The sequence below is a fragment of the Balaenoptera musculus genome, chromosome 17 (assembly GCF_009873245.2).
Source record: "Balaenoptera musculus isolate JJ_BM4_2016_0621 chromosome 17, mBalMus1.pri.v3, whole genome shotgun sequence".
NCBI lineage: Eukaryota > Metazoa > Chordata > Mammalia > Artiodactyla > Balaenopteridae > Balaenoptera > Balaenoptera musculus.
In genome coordinates, this window is record NC_045801.1 from 42,721,518 (window position 1) to 42,741,357 (window position 19,840).

Consider the following 19,840-nt stretch of genomic DNA (forward strand, 5'->3'; position numbering starts at 1 on the left):
CAACTTACAGGAATTATCTAATACGTTGGTGGGAGTTAAGACCATGGATAATAATTGAAATAATTGGTATTAATTTCTTGCTTTCAATGTGTCAGGCACTGAAATATCTCATTTGATCCTAAATTGGGACCATTATCATCACCTTTACTTTACAGATGAGAAAACCAAGGCTCAGAAAGCATCTATGACTTCCTAGGGTCACACTCAGATCATGATTCTAACCCTGGCCATTTGACACCAGAGCCCACGTTTTTTTAACCCTGATTCTTTACTGGTGCTCTTGAGTCCTTGGATGTGCTTTCCTGGGCATTAACAAATAAAAGGGAAAGGTAAGTGAGTCCATGAGGGGATTAATGAATTAAAATACTACAAAGAACATGAAGGCTAAATTCAAAGTGCAGAAATGGAGGTTGTGGTCAAAAGGGGAATTAGGTCAAAATCCTACATTTGGGGCCTTTTGTGTGGTGAGTCTTGCACTCTTTCCCAATCTCCAGATTCTTAGATATAAACAACTAGATATAAACAACTGCTGCATTGTATTCAGTATGTTCCAAACTGAACTTGGCTTCCATGATGGAACAGTCTCCTGGTTTTCCTCCAGGTTATTCCTAGAATAAACTTTCTGGTTATTCCTGCTCTCCGCCCTTTGTAGGCCCAGACTCCTTTACTTGGCTATTAAATGTGGAATCCCCGAGGGCTCACTCCTAGACTTTTGATTCTTCTCATTCTTTGGTTTTCCTCCTAGGGAAAGTCGTGTCCATGACTTCAATGACCACTTTTTGTAGATGACTCACATATATATGTATATCCAGGCCAAGTAATTTTTCTGAGCTCTAAATCAGTATTTCCACTGTTTTCTTGAAAAACTCCATTTGGGTGGAATGGAGTATCTTTAAATCCAGGTGTCCAACAACAGCTCATGATCTCCATCCCTTCTCCCACCCCCAAACTTGCTCTCTTCTAGTGTCCTCTATCTCAGTTAATGGCAACATCATCCAAACTGTAATAAAGGCCAAAACTCTAGGAGTAACTTTTGATGCTTTCCTTCCCTTCAACTTCCTATTTCAGTCCATTAGCAAGACTTCTTGATTTTTATCTTCTAAATATCTCTTGACTTTATTGCCCAAATATCCCTTGAATTCTTTTACTTTTCTTAATCTCTGCCATCACTGACACCCTAAATACAACCTCCCCCCCCCACCCCCTTAATTACTGCAATGGCCTGTTTTAAACTTAATTTTTCAGCTGTAGGCATTATCAGTTGTCTGCCTGCTATGGAAGATGAAGATTTGCTTTTTATCACATTTTCTGTACCTCTCCATCTTTTTAATGTATTTATTTTAAATTTTCAGTTAGAGTAGTAATCACTTTTACTTTACTATGACCACTTAAATGCTGTTCACATTTGAGTCATGTCCTGTACCACAATTTTTATCTTTCTCTTATTCGAGTAAGTGTCTTCTTTGCTTCTTTAGTTATCATGTGTTATCATTAAAAAAAAATCCTCAATTCTTCCTCAGAACTATGACTCTCCTTTCAATATATATAACACATTTACTATGGGCCAGGTTCTCCTCCAAGTGGTTTTAATCCTCACAGTAGCCCTTTGAAGTAGATACTGTTATCCCCCATTTATAGATGAGGAAATTTAGGAACAGAGAGAGCCAATAAGAACTTGTATTAGGATCCAGGCATCTATGTTCTTTTTCTTTTCTTATCTTTTTAGGAAAATATTTTATTTTATCTATTTATTTTTATTGAGGCACAACTGACATGTAACATTAGTTTCAGGTGTACAACATAATGATTCAATATTTGTATATATTGCCAAATGATCACCACAATAAGTCTGGTCAACATCTGTCACCACACATAGTTAAAAATTCTTTTTCTTGTGATGAGAACTTTTAAGATCTGCTCTCTTAGCAACTTTCAAATATACAATACAGTATTATTAACTATATTCACAATGCTGTACATTACATCCCCATGACTTATTTATTTTATAACTGGAAGTTTGTACCTTTTGACACCCTCCACCCATTTTGCTCACCCCCTGCCTCTGGCAACCACCAATCTGTTCTCTGTATCTATGAGTTTGGCTTTTTTTGTTTTTAAAGATTCCACACATAAGTGAGATCGTATGATCATATGGTATTTGTCTTTCTCTGTCTGACTTATCACTTACTATAACGCCCTCAAGTTCCATCCATGTTATTGCAAATGGCAAGATTTCATTCTTTTTTGTGGCTGAATAATATTCCACTGTGTGTGTGTGTGTGTGTGTGTGTGTGTGTATATATGTCTCTTGCAACTTCTTTATCCATTCATCCATTGATGGATGCTTAGGTTGTTTTCATATCTTGGCTATTATAAATAATGCTACAGTGAACATGGGGGTGCATATATCTTTTTGAGTTAGTATTTTCATTTTCTTCAGACAAAACCCAGAAGTGGAATTGCTAGATCATATGACAGTTCTATTTTTAATTTTTTAGGAACCTTCATACTGTTTTCCATAATGGCTCACCAATTTACATTTCCACCAAGAGTGCACAAGGGTTCCCTTTTCTCTATATGCTGGCCAATACTTATTTCTTGTCTTTTTGATAATAACCATTCTAACAGGTGTGAGGTGTTATCCCATTGTGGTTTTGATTTGGATTTCCTGAGTGGTTAGTGATGTTGAGCTCCATTTCACATGCCTGTTGGCCATCTGTATGTCTTCTTTGGATAAATGTCTATTCAGATCTTATGCCCCTTTTAAAATTGGATTTTTGGGGGTTTTTGCTACTGAATTGTATGAGTGATTTATATATTTCAGATAGTTACTCTTATTAGATATATGATTTGCAAATATTTTCTCCTATTTGGTAGGTTGCCATTTTATTTTATTGATAGTTTCCTTTGCTGTGCAGAAGACTCTTTAGTTTGATGTAGTCCCACTGGTTTATTTTTGTTTTTGTTGCCTCAGGCATCCATGTTCTTAACCAGTATATTATATGATCTCTCCTCAAGGGAGTAAACCAAGATTGAAGAGAATATGCACTCTGTTAAGCTGGAAGAGGAAAAGAGAGATCTCAGGCTTAGTGGATTGTATATCCTCTTATTTCCTGGTTTACTTCTTTCTTTGGGCAGAGCACATACTTCAACAGCTTCCTGAGAGGGTTCATAAGACGGAAATTTTAGAGACCTTGCATATCTGAAAATGTCTTTAGTCTTCCCCCACACTTACTTAGTAGTTTCCCCCCTGTTGTGCTGATCGAATTCCCCAGAAATAATCTTCTCCCTGAAGATTTAAGCTTGGTTACCAGTTTTAGTGGGGAAAGAGAGTGTGAGTTTTGTCATTCAATTTCATCATTCACATGATGCCCTTCTTTTCTATATAGAGCCTCTGATCTCATCTGTACCCATTGTCCCTAAGTCGTACTCTCTCCAGAGAATAAACCTTCAATCTTCTGCTATAGTGGGGGAGAGACAGGTTTCTTGTACTGGAAGGAAAGAGCCTTAAGTGCATGTCTTCAGTGCTTTATAAATTGATGTTCAATCAACTCTGTTTTCACTTCCTTCCCCAGCAGAAGATATTGAGGCCTCTTAAGCCTTTGAGGACTTATTTGGTGCATATCAGGTTGCTTCTTAGCTTTTTCCACTGTCAATACAGAATCCTCTTGGATTCACAAAATAAACGATCACATATCCATCTGATTGCTGCTTGCAAAGTTTTATTGCTGTTGTCTCCTACCCTATCATCTTCATTCTTGTCAGAACTCCTTTGAAAGTTCCCTTTCTGATATTTTATTTGGATTTCTGAAAGGAGTGAAAATAACTACAGTTCAAACTGTCACCTTAAACTGGAAGTCAAAATAACCTGTTGACCTGTCTTCATGTGCATACTCTTGCCACAGTCTAATCCATTCTCCAGACCTCAGCTGGAGTAATCTTTTGAAATGCAAGTCTAGTATGTCACCTCTCTGCTGAAAATAGTTCATTGGTTTTCCACTGGAAAGCTCAAAGTCTTTAACATGAACCGTAACCCCCAGCAGGGTCTGACTTCTTCCTGCAGCCTTTCATTGTCCTGTGCACTCTGCCCACACTGGTCTTCTTTCAGTTCTCTGATTGCCACTGAGCCTGTGCACTTCTCTACCTGCACCACCTCTCCTCCCTTTCCCTTCCCAGTAATTTCCCTTTACCTTGTTAATTCTTCCTTTCCTTCCAGCTCATCTGTCACTTCTCTTCCTGACTTCCATGAGAAGGCCAGGCCCTCCTATGAAATACTCTCAGAGGAACATGTATTTACCTTTTACAGCTCTTATCCCTGTCGTAAATTTACATTTAGTTGAATAATTCTTTCACTAGTTTTCTCTCTTCTCCTGAACTATAGTCTTCACGAGAGTAAATACCATGTCCATTTTTGTTCACCATTGTCTCCTGGAGTTGTGTGTAATACATTATAAGCATTTAATACACATTTGTTGAAAAGGAAAAGATCAAAACTTGCTTCATTCCCTCATTCTCTAGTTTATTGTCATCTTCCAAACTCTAAGGGGAGCTCAATGCTCTCTTCCCTCATTTCATCCCTGGGAAGGGAGCAGAGGACCAATGTGGGTTAGACCTAGACCACGAGGCCTCTGGACATAGTCCTTATGGACAGAATGTTTTGGTGTCCACATGGCATGGTGTCAATCAGAGTACAATGCACCAATTATCGATCCTGGGGAAAACTCCAAACACTTCTGCCCATTGCATCTTGGTATTGATTGGAGTTTCAAAAAAAAAAAATACAGTGCAGTCAAGCGCTGGATGGGACAGCACTTTACTTACATAGAGAAGAGGCACAGCAAGCTCAGCTTCAATAGTGGGCATCGGCACCCCATAGCTAGCTGGTCTCTCCCTGCTGCTGACACAGGGTAATTAGCCTAGGCGCTGCACCCATTCATGCTGCAGTGAAAGGAATCCTGTTCCCTCCCCTTAGAGGACAGTCATAACAGTGGGGTTGGTCAGGTACCATATGATGCACATGCTTTAAGCAGAGACAAAAGAGTACTCATTGAGATTGAAACAAGTAAACATATTCCCACACAAGGTAATAAACCAGGCACAGTCTGTGTGGGCTCCTTAACCCTTGGTAAGGAAGTGTTCCAGACCCAAGGTCCATTCTTATGCAGCTAAGTGGGGGCTCCATGAGACTGCCTTTTCCAATGCAAGGTCTTCTGGATTCTCTCTCTCTCTTTTTTTTTTCTTTTTTTTCATTTTCTCCGTTTGTTCTCTCTTCAGAATTTCTCTGTAGATTCTTAGGTCTTCCTCTTGCTTCTTCCTTTTGTTTTATGTTCCTGGGACTGGACGGAACACAGGGAAAGGAAGCCTAAGCAGAAGGAGACATCCTGTTTCACACATGGTCCTGCCTGTTCACTAGAAATAGGTTCTACAGTGAGATTTGGGGGTCAGAGCTTCATCACTGAAACCCAGAGATGTTATCCAGTACCCTTCCTGCATGCCTCCTTTTTGTTAACTATAGCATCCATAGAATATTCAGGATCTCAGTCTCCTCCATATTTCAACCATGGAGACAAGACTCTCATTTACATCAGGCAAGAAGTTATCCAAGTTAGAATGCTGGGGTCCTGTTCAATTCTAATTGACCACACATCATTCATTTGTTGATTATGTTAAGTCTTTCGGATCTGACTTCTGTTACACACAACTGAGCAACTTCCTTTATTTAATTAGTAGTATTCATACAGTGCTCCAGTGATTCCTGGAGGTTTTGTAGATGAGCCCCTGAGAGCCACTGCAGGGGACAAACTGGAAAGGAGCATACAGGCCACCAGAGAGACATGTAGGATTTTCATGTTATATGCTTTTCCTGGTGCTTTACTATGGGTCTTTAATGTTTATATATATAAGACCATTTTATCTACACAACAGCTCTACTATTGTCATCTTCATTTGATGGGTGAAGAAACTGAAGTTCAGCAACTAAAATGATACAGCTAGCAAGTGGCAGAATTAGGCTTGGAACTATGGTATTCTGATTTCTGAGCCTACCTTCTTGATTTCTAAGTTATACAGTTGGCCCTTCATATCCATGGGTTTCACATTTGTGGATTCAACCAACTGCAGTTTGAAAATATTTGGGAAAAAATTCCAGAAATTTCCAAAAAGCAAAACTTTAATTTGCCACATACTGGCAACTATTTACATAGCATTTATACTGTACGAGGTATTATAAGTAATCTAGAGATGATTTAAAGTATACAGAAGCATAGGTTATATGCAAAAACTATGACATTTTATATAAGGGACTTGAATACCCCTGTATTTTGGTATCTGAAGGGGTCCTGGAACTAATCCCCTGAGGATACCTAGGGACAACTGTAATGGAGTTTACTGTGTGTTAGGGACTGTTCTAAATACTTTACAAGCATTATTTCATTTAGTCCTCATAATGGCCCTGCATGGTGGGTACTGTTAACTTCCTCTACAAATGGAGAAGTTTAAGGATAAGGAATTTGTCCATAGTCACGAAGTGGAAGAGCTGGGATTTATACTTGAATCTGGCTGATCCAAGAGCCCACGGTCTTAATCCCTATGCTCTACGTGTCCTCCTGTATGTGATGACTGGCTGCACATGTGGGCTTGTCTCTTCTGCTACAGTATGAGCTTCTTGAGGAAAGAGGACCGTGATTTTTTCAGCTTTGTCTTTCAGGAGCCTTAGTAAGGTTCTGGACACACAGTCCATGCTCAATAAATACCAGTTGAATTGAATGGAAGTCAGGGTTTGCAAGAGGGTCCTTGGAGTTTAGAAGATGGAGGAACTCTGAGACCAAGTGATGAAAGGCTGTTCTTGTGGATGTTGAAGAGCTAGGAAGGACAGCTGAAAACTGTCTGATACCAAAATCATGCAGGAGGGTAAGTAGTGCTGTAGTTGTGGTAACATGCTTAGTAAAGTTGACTAATTGCCCAGGCAGAGCCAAAGAATGGTCATGGCTCGGTGTGGTTACCATGTTTCAGGGTATAGTCTTCTGTTTTGCTGATCCAGAAACTTTCTTTCTGTTTTCTAAAATGATTACGTTTTCATGTTGACACACTAAAGGCTCAAGAAACTGTTCAATAACCAGAATACCATATAGGTAAACTCAATTACCTTGACTGGAATTTTCTTCTTTTGATTGTAATGGTGTACTCATCAGAGAAAGGCAGAAGGCAGACTAGAAAAAAACAGCCATTCACTATATTGTTCTGTTTGGAGAAAATCTATGTGAATAGAAGGGGGATGGTCATCTTCGAAAAACAAGGGCAGCTGGCAATATCTGTCTAAGCCTCTCCAAGGGAAGGAGTCTGATCTAAGCACACTTGTTCAGATGAGCCTTATAGTAAGTGCTCATTACATGACAGCTGTATTTTTGTTAAGATGGGTTAGATGGGTTTCTTAGGTACCCTTAACTGAAAAACAGTTTTTGACATTAGATAACTCATGTTCTATTTTCATGCTTAGCAAACAACCCTCTCATCATTTGACTTCATATAGAGAGTGTTTACAGCCAGTAAGGTGCTGGTCAGCCTGAGTTGACCTCAGTTTCACTTTACTAGTGTTTCTTCTTGTGAATTAATATTGACAATATTGACATTTTGGAGCATTGTTTCTGTGTGCTTGTTTAAAGGGAGTCTGCCTCAGAAGACAGCATACTCTCCCTGTATAATTCAGAGCAGTGTTCTCTGGAAGCAAACCACTAGGGTTCAATTCCTGGTTAATACTATCTCTGTAACCTTGGGCAAGCTATGCAATGGCTTTATGCCTCAGTTTCTCTTATTTGTAAAATAGGAAAAATAATAGTACCTACCTCTAAAAGTAGTTGTAAGAATAAAATGAGATAATACACAGGGGCTGGCACATAATAAACTCTCAATAGATGTTAGTTTTTAAGTTCAGGTTCTTGAGCTTGCAAGGCTAGGACCAAACCCTGGAGTTTTGGAAATAATCAAGGTAAATGCTGCCTAGTCATTGAGCCTAGCTCCCTGAGGTGACAATTTCTGCTTGTCTATGGGATCACCTTGACATTTGAAACAAGTCACTAATACTTATGTAGTCTCAGATATTTACATATATTTGCTCATTCAACATTTCTGGCAACCTTAAGAGGCAGGTACTAATATTATCCCCATTTTACAGATGAGGAAACTGAGGCATAGAGAGGCTAAGTAATTTGCCCAAGTGAGTAAATGGTGGCTCACTCAGAGAACCACCTTTTATTCACTTGTTAAACTACCTCTTCTTTCTCAAAGAGAATGGGTATTTTGCAGTGAGAGAGATATTGAAAACTCATTTTTTTCTCTCATATGTAACAATGCTTTAAAGTAATAGTTTCTTAGCTTTGAATCCACCCATAAATGTATCCTGTAATTATAAAACGTGGTGGGCTGCTTTGTTACTTGCAAATAATACAATAAAACACAAGGTTGTTCACCAGTTCTTACAAAGCAGGCACCACAGAACGTGCCTGTAACTGTGCTTTTCGCTTCCCAATTTTCAAAATTGGCTTATGTGTTCCGTTTCAAAAAACCCAAAAGTAGGAAGAACTGTATAAAGACATTTACAGACTTCATAAATGTCTCTAAAGTTGAATATGCATGCACTTATTAAGCCCCTTGGGTGTTGGCACTGTACCTGGAACATCTAAGGCTGCAACACTAACATTTTTCTGGTCTTTTAAAAGTATTTACAAAGAGGCTTTCGTTAGATGCTTAGAACACATAACTGCAGCGCTGAAAAGATGAAGAAATCGCAAAATTTTCTCCGCTTTTGCGCCTCTTTTCTTAACTCCTGGGAATCACGAACGTTTGTCCAGTGTATTTCGGCTGTTATTTACTGAAGTCTCTCACCGCAGCAACGGGTTAACTCCGAACTTTGTCTCAGAAGCTCTCTCCTACCCCTTGTTGAGGTTCCCGGCTTGGTTGGAATCTGAGCATGCGCAGGAGCTCAGCAACTTCAGGGCGAGCGAGCGCGCTTGTGGGCGCCACCTCCCTTCCCTGGACGACGGGAAGTAGGTGAGCGTCTGGGCGCGTGCGCAAACGTGGCCGGGGCGCCGGGGTGGTGGGTTACGCCTGGAGAGCGCATGGGCAGACAGACTGTACGTCCGTTTGTCCGGACCAGAGGGGAGAGTGGGCGCCATCTTTTTCTAGGCTCACTGAGGGGTCTGCCTGTTTGGGGGAGGCTGCTGCGACGAGGAGTGCACCCCGCCCCCAGCCTTGTGGTTCCGACTCGGCAGCAGCGGTGTGTGTTTATTGCCAAGAGCGAAGCAGTTACCCCTGGGGCGCCGGGGGCTGGGAGGGGTTGGCGGCCGGGACGGAAGCACAGGGAAAGGCGGGGCCGCGCCAGGAACTAGCGTAGCTTCTGTCGTTAGGGCACCCTCTTTCCTTGCTAAATACCGACTGCCCCATCCATGTGGTGGTGTGTGTGCACTTGCCAGTCTGCTTGAGAGTGAAGATCTCGAAGGATTGCATAGGTATTTTTTTTCTTTGCTATGTCATCGTAGTCAGCGGTAGCAGAAAAGTGATGAAGGCCCGGCTCATTAGGCTTGAGGGGAGCTAAAGTGTTTCAGTTAGATTTGGGGACAGTTCACGCTTTGGCGAGTTAGGGCGGAATGTTTGCCCTTGGGACGGTGTAACGGAAAGGCACGGAGGTTGGGCGGTCCAGGTTAATATGAAGGCTGATTTTTGGCTGAAGGTCTGGCTACAGCATCGGATACCACGTAGCAACTTTGGCCTGGTGCGAAAGAAGGAAGCTCTGACCCCTGGGAGTATGGACAAAGGCTTTGGGCTATAGAAGCAATGCCTTCGGATGATCCGTTTGAGGATGATGGATGTTATGGGAATTCCTGTGCCGTGTGGATTCATCTTCATTTACGGTTCCTACTGGGGACTTGGCTCTGTGTCGTCATGCCTTTAGTGTTTTATTTTAACCATCTACATTTTAAAAGGATAAAAGGCAGATCGTCATAAAGAATCATTGTGGACTGGGGTAGATTATTTTCTGCAGGGGAAACTCTTGGGTTTGTGCTTCAAATGTGCTTCATCGTAACTTTAGGTTTTAAGAAATAGTGGCAGTGTTCTCTCTCTCACCATGTCTGGAAAATGACTTGCTATTCTCTAGTTAAAATAAATGGATCTGAAATAATACCATTTAAATTTAGCCTTCCTCCCTTTTCCCTTTCAGTCTTGATGAGAAGATGCACATATCGTGGGGTTTTTTTGTGATAACGATGATTAAGTGGGATGAATCGTTGGATAAAATTAGCAAAATTATTTAAAATGAGCTTGTTAATTTCAGCGACTTGCCCTTAAATGAGCTCTTAAGGACCCACTTCCTTCTTTTCATAGGTTAGAAGTTCTAACAGATCACTGTCTTTAAACCAACACAGCCACAAAAATACTTTTGTTGCATTCATAAGTAGAAAAATTTTAAGTGTAGAGTATTTTAGGGTATTTTTGTGTTTTACTTTTTTGTGTAATGTTCTAAGAATAGAATTTCTGGGGAATTTGCTTAAGGAAATAACATGGGAACCACAGGAAAGATGCTCATTTTCAGAGCTGGTTTCTTATAGGTGGTCTCCTAGATGTGTTTTTTAGAGGGATAAATGATACATTACCTTTGTATCTCAAGGGCAGAAAAGTTTAAGCAATAGTTACATTTGTGGCAAATTAGAAGAAACATTTTATATATTCTACTTGAATTGCAATTCACGAATTTGTACTTGTGGAACTACTTAGAATATTGTTTACAAATTAGGGAGGATAAATTATAAGACATTTTTTGTATTTGGCATTATTCCGTGAAATGTTCTCAGCTTTTTCTGTAGATATATTTCTGTTCCCTTTTGAATTTTTAAAAAAGTTTAGTAGGGACAAAATGATGTTTATTACACTGCTTTCTAAAATATTTTAAAAGCAAAAAAGGAGATAAGTCATTTTGCATAGGAAGGAGTCTTGGAACAGTAATGTGGACAACTATTCCAGAAGCCATTTGTAGTTTTGTTAAATTGGTGTGGATGTTGGTTTGTTGAAGAAACTAAGCTTATACACATTTTTTGGCGGGGGAGGTGGGGGTGGGGTTGGGGAGACAGTGCAGATATTTTCTAATAGACTATTTTTTAGAACGGTTTTTTAGTTTCACAGTAATATTCAGTGGAAGGTACAAAGATTTCCCATATGTCCTCTGCCCTTCCCCCCACATACCATGCATATATTTTATAGTAAAACTCATTAATATTTTTAATATCAGTTTGGCATTGATAATTCAGATGTGTAAAATGTGCCAGTTAATTTCTTGCTATCCTTGTTAGTTTAGCTTGTAGTTTAAAAAGTAATCTATGGACATTTTTCAAAGGAAAATAAGCCTTGCAGACCTCAAAGAACATGTTTTCAGACACCACTTTTGTGGATGAGTGGTACTTAGGTGTAAGTACTGAATTAAAACAACCTTTATTTGCACACTAAAAACATAAACTTATAATCATTAATTTAATAGGTGTTAAAAACTTACTTGGTTAAGACTACTTTGTTTGGGTACCTCTGAAAGTATTAGATGTAATTTCCTTAAGCAATATTAAATTGAGATTTTTCAGTTGTTAATACTCATATCCCCAAACATTCCAAATTAATATATTCTTACTATATTTTTACCTTTCTACATTGTCATTTGGGTTTCTTCGATAGAATGCAGGATAGTTGTTTGAAATGGAATAAACTTATTAGCATAATAAGATTCTGTGTTTATCTGAACATTTTCTTTCTGGCTTAAGATGAATATTAATAGTAGTTTTTTAGGAGTTTAAGATAAGGAGTAGCAATAGTTGAGTATAAGAGTAGTAGTAATTGAGACTTTAGATTTTAGGGATATTTTATTATTTGTCTTAATTATAGTGGAATCAGGAAATTTGGTTCCATGTTTAGAAATGTGAGGTGTATATGTAGAACGTAAAATTGTGTCCAAATGGTAGCCGTTGGTTTTAGATTTATTGCTTTAAAAATTGGTTTTTGAATTTGAAACATTAGTGTTCATTGTATCATTTATTAATTTGATTTGGTCTTATGTTTTGAAAGGGAGGAGATTTGCAGGGGAGTTGGACATAATGAATTAGATGTTGGTCTTTTCATGGGTGGAAGTGAATAGAAGGTGTTTTAGGAATTTTGGGTGTTAAATTGTCATTTTACTTGTAGAACAGTTTTATTTTTTTTTTAAAGTGGATATAAAATTCATATACAGTGAAATGCACAGACCTTAAGGATAGAATTCATTTAGCCTTGATAAATTTATACAACCATATAACCAACACTGCAATCAAAATATATAACATGTCCATCACCTTTCCTTGTGTCACTTCCAATCAAGGACCGATTGTTAAATTTTCAGGTTTTTTGTTTCTAAATAATTTGCCGATGTCTACTTGGAATCTGTACCTTCTTTTTGCTGAAGGATGATTAATTTCCCCTCGGAACAAAGATAACCATTTTGTAATGCCCTTAGTTGTGCTTCCTTATATTGCTTCACTTTTAATAGGTAATTCTGAAGTGAATATCCTAATCTGGCATTGTTTAAGATCAATTGCAGGGTCCAAGGATTAATTATATTTCATTTTCTTTCCACAGTTAAGTTGCTTTTACAGAATTAACAGGTCTCCAAGAAATAAAAAAAGGTAAGATATCCAGAGCTTAAGGCATTTCACAGAAGCTTGACAAAAAAAAATGCAAAGTAGAATAGTGCATTAGGTACATATGGCTTCTGTACTTTATGTCTGGTCAGTGATGCACTAGTGGTAAGCAGTTTATTATCATGAGCAGCAATTATATACTGACCATAGATGTCTTTTCTAAGTATGTAAAATTCGTTGTGGTTGGTAAAATTCTTTAATCACCAAAGCTCTCTCCCATGTTTCAGTAGAAGATATGTCTGAAAATAGTTTGGTCTTGTTGTGAAGTAGCACTTGGCAGACTTACAAAGAAGATGTGATATTTTTGATGCTCATACTGTATAGGATAGGTGATAGGAAATGTTTCTTCAAAGTATCTGGTTTATTGTATGTTTAGTTGGGAGAAAGTTTATTCCTTTTTTTTTTTTTAAGAATTAGACACAGTCAATATCTTTGTGAACTCATGTCTTATTTTCATTTATAAATGCTGAAGAAGGTAGGAACCAAGTAACTATTAAGCTTAGTTTGGGATAAGGTACTTCAAAAATAAGACTTGCTATTATGTGTACCTTTCTGTCTGCAGGTCATTATTGCTGTGGTTTGAGCTCAGCATGGCTGTAGTCATCCGTTTACTGGGGCTTCCTTTTATTGCGGGGCCTGTGGATATTCGTCACTTCTTCACGGGATTGACTATTCCTGATGGAGGAGTGCATATAATTGGAGGGGAAGTTGGGGAGGCTTTTATTATTTTTGCAACAGATGAAGATGCAAGACGTGCCATAAGTCGTTCAGGAGGGTTTATCAAGGATTCATCTGTAGAGCTTTTTCTTAGTAGTAAGGCAGAAATGCAGAAGACTATAGAAATGAAAAGAACTGATCGCATGGGAAGAGAGAGACCAGGATCTGGGGCACCAGGGGTTGGCAGCTTATCTAATTTTGTTGAGGCTATTAAAGAAGAAGCAAGTAATTCTGGATATGGCTCTCCGATTAATCAAGATGCTGGGTTTCATACTAATGGTACAGGACAAGGTGATTTAAGGCCAAGAAAGACACGGCCATTGAAGGCAGAGAATCCTTACTTGTTTCTGCGAGGCTTGCCTTACTTAGTAAATGAAGATGATGTACGTGTCTTTTTCTCTGGTTTGTGTGTGGATGGAGTAATTTTCTTAAAGCATCATGATGGCCGAAATAATGGTGATGCCATAGTAAAATTTGCTTCATGTATCGATGCTTCAGGAGGTCTTAAATGTCATAGAAGTTTTATGGGCTCAAGATTTATTGAAGTAATGCAAGGCTCGGAACAACAGTGGATTGAGTTTGGAGGTAATGCAGTTAAGGAGGGTGACATTTCTATGAGGACTGAAGAACATTCTCCACCAAGAGGAATTAATGATAGACATTTTTGGAAACGATCTCATTCAAAATCTCCCAGAAGAACACGTTCTCGTTCTCCTCTTGGATTTTATGTTCACTTAAAAAACCTGTCCCTAAGTATTAACAAAAGAGATTTAAGAAATTTCTTTAGAGATACTGATCTGACTAATGAACAGATTAGATTTTTATATAAGGATGAAAGAAGAACAAGATATGCCTTTGTGATGTTCAAGACTCTGAAAGACTACAACACTGCTCTGGGTTTACATAAGACTGTTTTACAGTATCGTCCAGTTCATATTGATCCAGTTTCTAGAAAACAGATGCTGAAGTTCATTGAATGTTATGAAAAGAAAAGACCAGCGTCAACAGAGAAAGAGAGGCTTGGACACGTTTCACAAAAATACTCTCAAGAAGGCTATTCTGGCCAGAAACTGTGCATATATATAAGAAATTTTCCATTTGATGTTACAAAAGTTGAAGTGCAGAAGTTCTTTGCAGACTTTTCTCTTGCTGAGGATGACATTTACTTGCTTTATGATGACAAAGGAGTTGGTCTAGGAGAAGCATTGGTGAAATTCAGATCAGAAGAACAGGCCGTGAAAGCTGAACGTTTAAACCGACGAAGATTCTTGGGGACAGAGGTATTGTTAAGGCTCATATCTGAGGTACAAATGCGGGAGTTTGGTGTAAATTTTTCTTCAATGTCCAGTGAGAGGATGCATGACCATTCACAGTCATGTGATAGAGATGATCATTCCCATTCATTTGACTCAAATGATCTACCATTATACTCGGTTGGCCCTTCTGAAAACTTTAGGCATCAGCAAGAGGACTTGAGGCAACTGGACAATTTCAAGCATCCCCAGGGGGATTTCCGACCTCCTGAAAGGCGCCCTCCAGAAGACTTTAGGCATTCCCCAGAGGATTTCAGGCACTCCCCTGAAGACTTCAGGTGCCTTCGGGAGGAACACTTCAGGCGGCCTCCTGAGGAGGACTTCAGGCGCCCTTGGGAAGAGGACTTCAGACACTCTCCGGAGGAGGATTTCAGGCGCTCTCGGGAGGAGGACTGGAGGCGGCCACCTGAGGAGGATTTCAGGCGGCCTCCCAAGGAAGACTTCAGGAGACCCCCTGAGGAGGACTGGAGGCGGCCCCCCCAGGGAGACTTCAGGAGGCCACCTGAGGAGGATTGGAGACGGCCTCCTGAGGAGGACTTCAGACGGCTTCCCCCGGGGGAATGGAGGCGACCACCTGAGGAAGACTTCCGGCGGCCCCCTGAGGAGGATTTCAGGCGACTTCCAGAGGAAGACTTCCGGCGACCTCCTGAGGAGGACTTCAGGCGGCCCCATGAGGAGGACTTCAGGCGGTCTCCTGAGGAGGATTTCCGGCGTTCTCCTGAGAAGGACTTCCGGCGGCCACCTGCGGAACACTTCCGGCGGCCGCCCCCGGAGCACTTCCGGCGGCCACCTGCGGAGCACTTCCGGCGGCCGCCTCAGGAGCATTTCCGGCGGCCGCCCCAGGAGCATTTCAGACGGCCGCCCCAGGAGCATTTCAGACGACCGCCTCAGGAACATTTCAGGCGGCCATCCCAGGAGCATTTTAGGCGCCCCCGAGAGGAAGATTTTAGGCACCCACTGGATGAAGATTTCAGGGGCCCTCCAGATGAAGACTTTAGGCACCCTCCTGATGAGGACTTCAGGAGTCCCCAGGAGGAAGATTTTAGAAGCCCTTCTGATGAGGACTTCAGGCGGCTCCCGGAGGAAGACCTCAGGGAAGCTCCGGAGGAGGACCCTAGACTTACTGACAGTTTTAGACTTCCTGGTGAGGAGTTTAGGAGCCCCCCTGATGATTTTAGAAGTCATCGCCCTTTTGTGAATTTTGGTCGCCCAGAAGGTGGCAAGTTTGATTTTGGAAAGCGTAATATGGGAAGTTTTCCTGAGGGGAGATTTATGCCTGATCCAAAATTAAATTGTAATTCAGGTAGAGTAACACCCATTAAGATAATGAATCTTCCATTTAAAGCTAATGTTAATGAAATTCTAGACTTTTTCCATGGTTACAGAATCATACCTGATTCAGTTTCAATACAGTATAACGAGCAAGGATTACCTACAGGGGAAGCCATTGTTGCCATGATAAACTACAATGAAGCTATGGCTGCTATTAAAGATCTGAATGATAGGCCAGTTGGCCCCCGCAAAGTTAAGTTAATTTTGCTCTAGAGAGCATTTCTAAATTCAGAATTACCTCCCCACAGTATTGATGCAGTAAAATGCATTTTTTTAAGTGTTTATTTTTAACTAATGAAAAGAAACATTTTAATTTTGACCTGTGAATAGAACAAATGTAAATAGTAGAATGTGAATCTGGTTTTCTTTTGCTTGCAAATTGTCATTCACTTTTTCTAACTTAAAAATATATATGCCTTTTTGTTTTTTTTGTTTTTTTGACCAGTGGGGGAGAGAACTAATTCCCTCAGTGCATTAATTTTTGTTGATGTCATGGGTAAACGTCAAGACTTGTATAGTAGAACTGTATTTGGGGAAGATAAGTTTTATATTCACTTTTGTTTCCATTCTGTAGTCTACATCTTTTTACTCAAACTGTATAAGGAAATGGTCAGTGACTGATTGTTCAGGGTTAGCATTTTCATTGCTAACTGCCTGCAGAATTAATGCCCTCTTCCTTGTCTGAGATATTACTGTGTTAAGCCTCCCCTTAATCATAAATAGTTCAAAATTGACAGACTGTGAACTTGAAGTTTACTTATGTAAAAAGCTTAGGAAATTCTTAAAACTTCGATGCTCATAACTTGCAAAATTTTATAAAAATAAAAAAATTGCAACTGAATAGACCAATTAACTTGTATTTGTATAAAGAGAAAAAAGAATTATAGCTTCTTTTGTGAAGGTTTCCAACAGCTGTATAAGGTAATATTTATGACAGGAGAGACCAAACATTCTGTAATAATAGTGTATTAGTGCTGTGTATAGTTCTGTGGTTTCTTCCAACATCTCACCAACCAAACTGATAAGATTTACTCAAAATACTTAAAGACAAAAAAATAAAAAGTAATTATAGGTACAAGGGGACTTTCAGGCTTTTGCTGGGAAGAATCTGATAAATGGACATAGTTTGTGTTTCTAGGAAGAATTTACTGATGATTCATATAACTTGTATTTTTAAAATTAGGTTCTCATTTCTTAATTTCAAAACTTTTTATCCAAAGACTCAATGACTAAATATAACAAGACTTTTGTGAGACTGAATTTTGACTTTTTTGATATTTGACGTTTAGTGTAGACATTTTGCAAATACTGGATTTGATTTTCTATACCATCATAATGTTAATGCTAACATTGGGCACTTACTGTGTGCTAGGCAGTATAAGTACTTTACATGCATAATGTCAATCTTAATTATTCCCTAAGAAGCTTAAGAGTATTTAGCTCTATCTCACAAATGAGATAATGAAATTCAGAGAGTTTAAGTTATTTGCCTAAAGTCATAGCTAGTAAATCATGGAGCCAGTTTCCACCCAGACAGACTACACACTCCAGTTCATGTTCTTAATACTTTTGCCTGCTAACTTTGTTAAATGCTGTTTTTAATTTTAGTAAGAAAGACCATGCTAAAAATATTTTCAAGAGTAAAGGATATTTTCTTACCTCCATTGTTGCTTTAAAAATAGCATTAAGAAAAGATAAAATTAGTATGCCCAAACATTGTTAATAAAAGACAAAGTAACTAAAACATATATCCAGGGTTTCTCTGGGAGACAAATATTATGTATTGGCTTCTAATTTAAAATTGTTCATCTTATGAAACATGATTTGACTTTGGTTGGCCTTTTATAGTTTACATAAAACAAAGTTAATTTTCCTCAGTTCTGTGATTTAGATATTTCCCACAGTGAGCAAATAAGAATAAAGTTTGAATTTATATCAGTAGTTTAGTCATTTAATAATAGGGTATGGCAGAAGTAGAATACTTTGTCAGTATTTAGCCAGATAGTGCTATAAGTATTTTGGATTAATCTTTAGTGTTTTAAAGAAGTCTAAGAAAAACCAACCGAAGTTTCTGTGTGTTTTTAATTATGTTGAATGTCGTTCTTGCTAGTGGAATGAATAAAATGGTAAATTTGGTTCAAAAAAGCACATCAGTATGGCTCTTGAAACTAGTAAGCTTACAAGCAGCTAGGAAAATGACAATAGGAAGAAATGATATTTTTAACTGCTCAGAGGTTATATAGATGATTTATTTGAGGAGTATATGGGAAGACTTAAAAATGCTTCTTAAATATGTATCAATAAAAGCTAAGATGAAGCTTAAAGTGCAGTTATCACTTAATATTGAACTGCTTCTCAATCTAGGCTGGGATGGTGGTGGTAGATAAGAGGCTATCACAATAGTAAACACAGGCTTTGTATTTTGATTGTAAAATTAATGGATTGATATGAATAGTTAATTTTACTCCATAATCTTTAATATATTTTTTAACTTTAAAAAGTTTATTACAGAAAGCTGGCTTCTACTGCTTGGGAGCCATTTTTGCATATCTGTTCCCAACTCTGCCTTCAGTGACATGTTGATAACTTAAACTGGCCATGGTAGGAGTATTTACACCATGGAAATTGGTAAGTGCAGAAAATCAGGGCATTTTCCACCCCAGAGAGCCAATAACCAGCACACCACCAATTTCAAACAGATAAAAGAGAATAGTGTACTAAATCTTCATATACCCATCGCCCAGCTTCAATAATTATCTCATAGCCAGGTTTGTTTCCTCTCCTAGATGTATCAGGTATACTAGTGGCATATTGGTTCTCTAGTTTAATACCCAGTGGCACTTTAATTATCTTAAAGCCAAACATTTTTGACTCGAGGTGTTCTGAAAAATATAGATCATGCCTAGAAAGTAAACTTAATCCCAACCAAGAGACAGGTAAGAATCATTGTGTTAGAAGCACACACTTACCACTTACTGAAAACACTGTCAAGAGCATTGGCTCTTGGTCCATATATCACCTAATAAGCAGTGACCCTATCAATCACCTCCATCTTTGTATTAAATGTAAGCTAATATTTACTGAGCTATAATAGATACTGTGTATTTATGATCTTTAATTACATGTGAATTAACTATATCATTTAGTTCCAATAACCCTAATAAACCTATTTTGGAGATAAGAAATGGAAGCCTATAGCCTGTCTTTTTATAAGGAAGCTAAAAGAGGTTTTTACATTTTTAAGTAGGGTTACATAAGTACCTATGTAATGGCATTGATTTTGTCTCTCAGCTCACAAATTGTAAAAATATTTACTGTGTAACCCTTTAAGGAGTTTGCCAACCTACGTCTGGTCTAAAATTTAATTTTACATCGAAAGTATTCTGTATAATATTTCTTTTGTCCTTAGAATATTTTTTTGAAGTAGCCAAAGCATACGTTTTATATCAGAATTATTTGCTGATTGCTTTATATATCAGGCACTATTTTAACTTTACAAATAGGGCAACTGATGCTCAAGAGAAGTGAATTGCTATCATAAGCAGCAAGAGCAATATTAGAACTGTGTTTTTTTTCTCCCAGCTACAAATACCAAGATTAAATACTGAGAAAATAAAAATGCAATGATATCCTCCGTTTTTTAAGAATATTAAATTATTTAGGATTTTAAAATGTTTTGAATATTTTACTTAAAAACTAAGTAAATTTATCACTTAGGGCTATTTTCATGAAGCAGTGCTTTGTTAAGAACAGAACCATGAATAACAAAGT

General features: G+C 38.6%; 1 protein-coding gene across 3 annotated transcripts; it reads left to right on the forward strand.

Annotated features, from left to right (window-relative positions):
* The first annotated feature begins 9,131 nt into the window (after positions 1–9,131).
* On the forward strand, positions 9,132–19,675 carry RBM12B (RNA binding motif protein 12B). 3 transcript variants are annotated; one of them, XM_036830156.1, is made up of 3 exons: positions 9,132–9,271; positions 12,646–12,692; positions 13,270–19,675. In XM_036830156.1, exon 3 carries the CDS (start codon positions 13,298–13,300, stop codon positions 16,280–16,282), a length of 2,985 nt encoding a protein of 994 aa, XP_036686051.1. In that variant the 5' UTR covers positions 9,132–9,271; positions 12,646–12,692; positions 13,270–13,297; the 3' UTR covers positions 16,283–19,675. The 3 variants fall into 3 exon arrangements, with proteins under 3 accessions (XP_036686051.1, XP_036686052.1, XP_036686053.1); XM_036830158.1 differs by lacking the exon at positions 9,132–9,271 and adding an exon at positions 9,296–9,503; XM_036830157.1 differs by having other exon boundaries at positions 9,725–19,675.
* Positions 19,676–19,840: the final 165 nt, after the last annotated feature.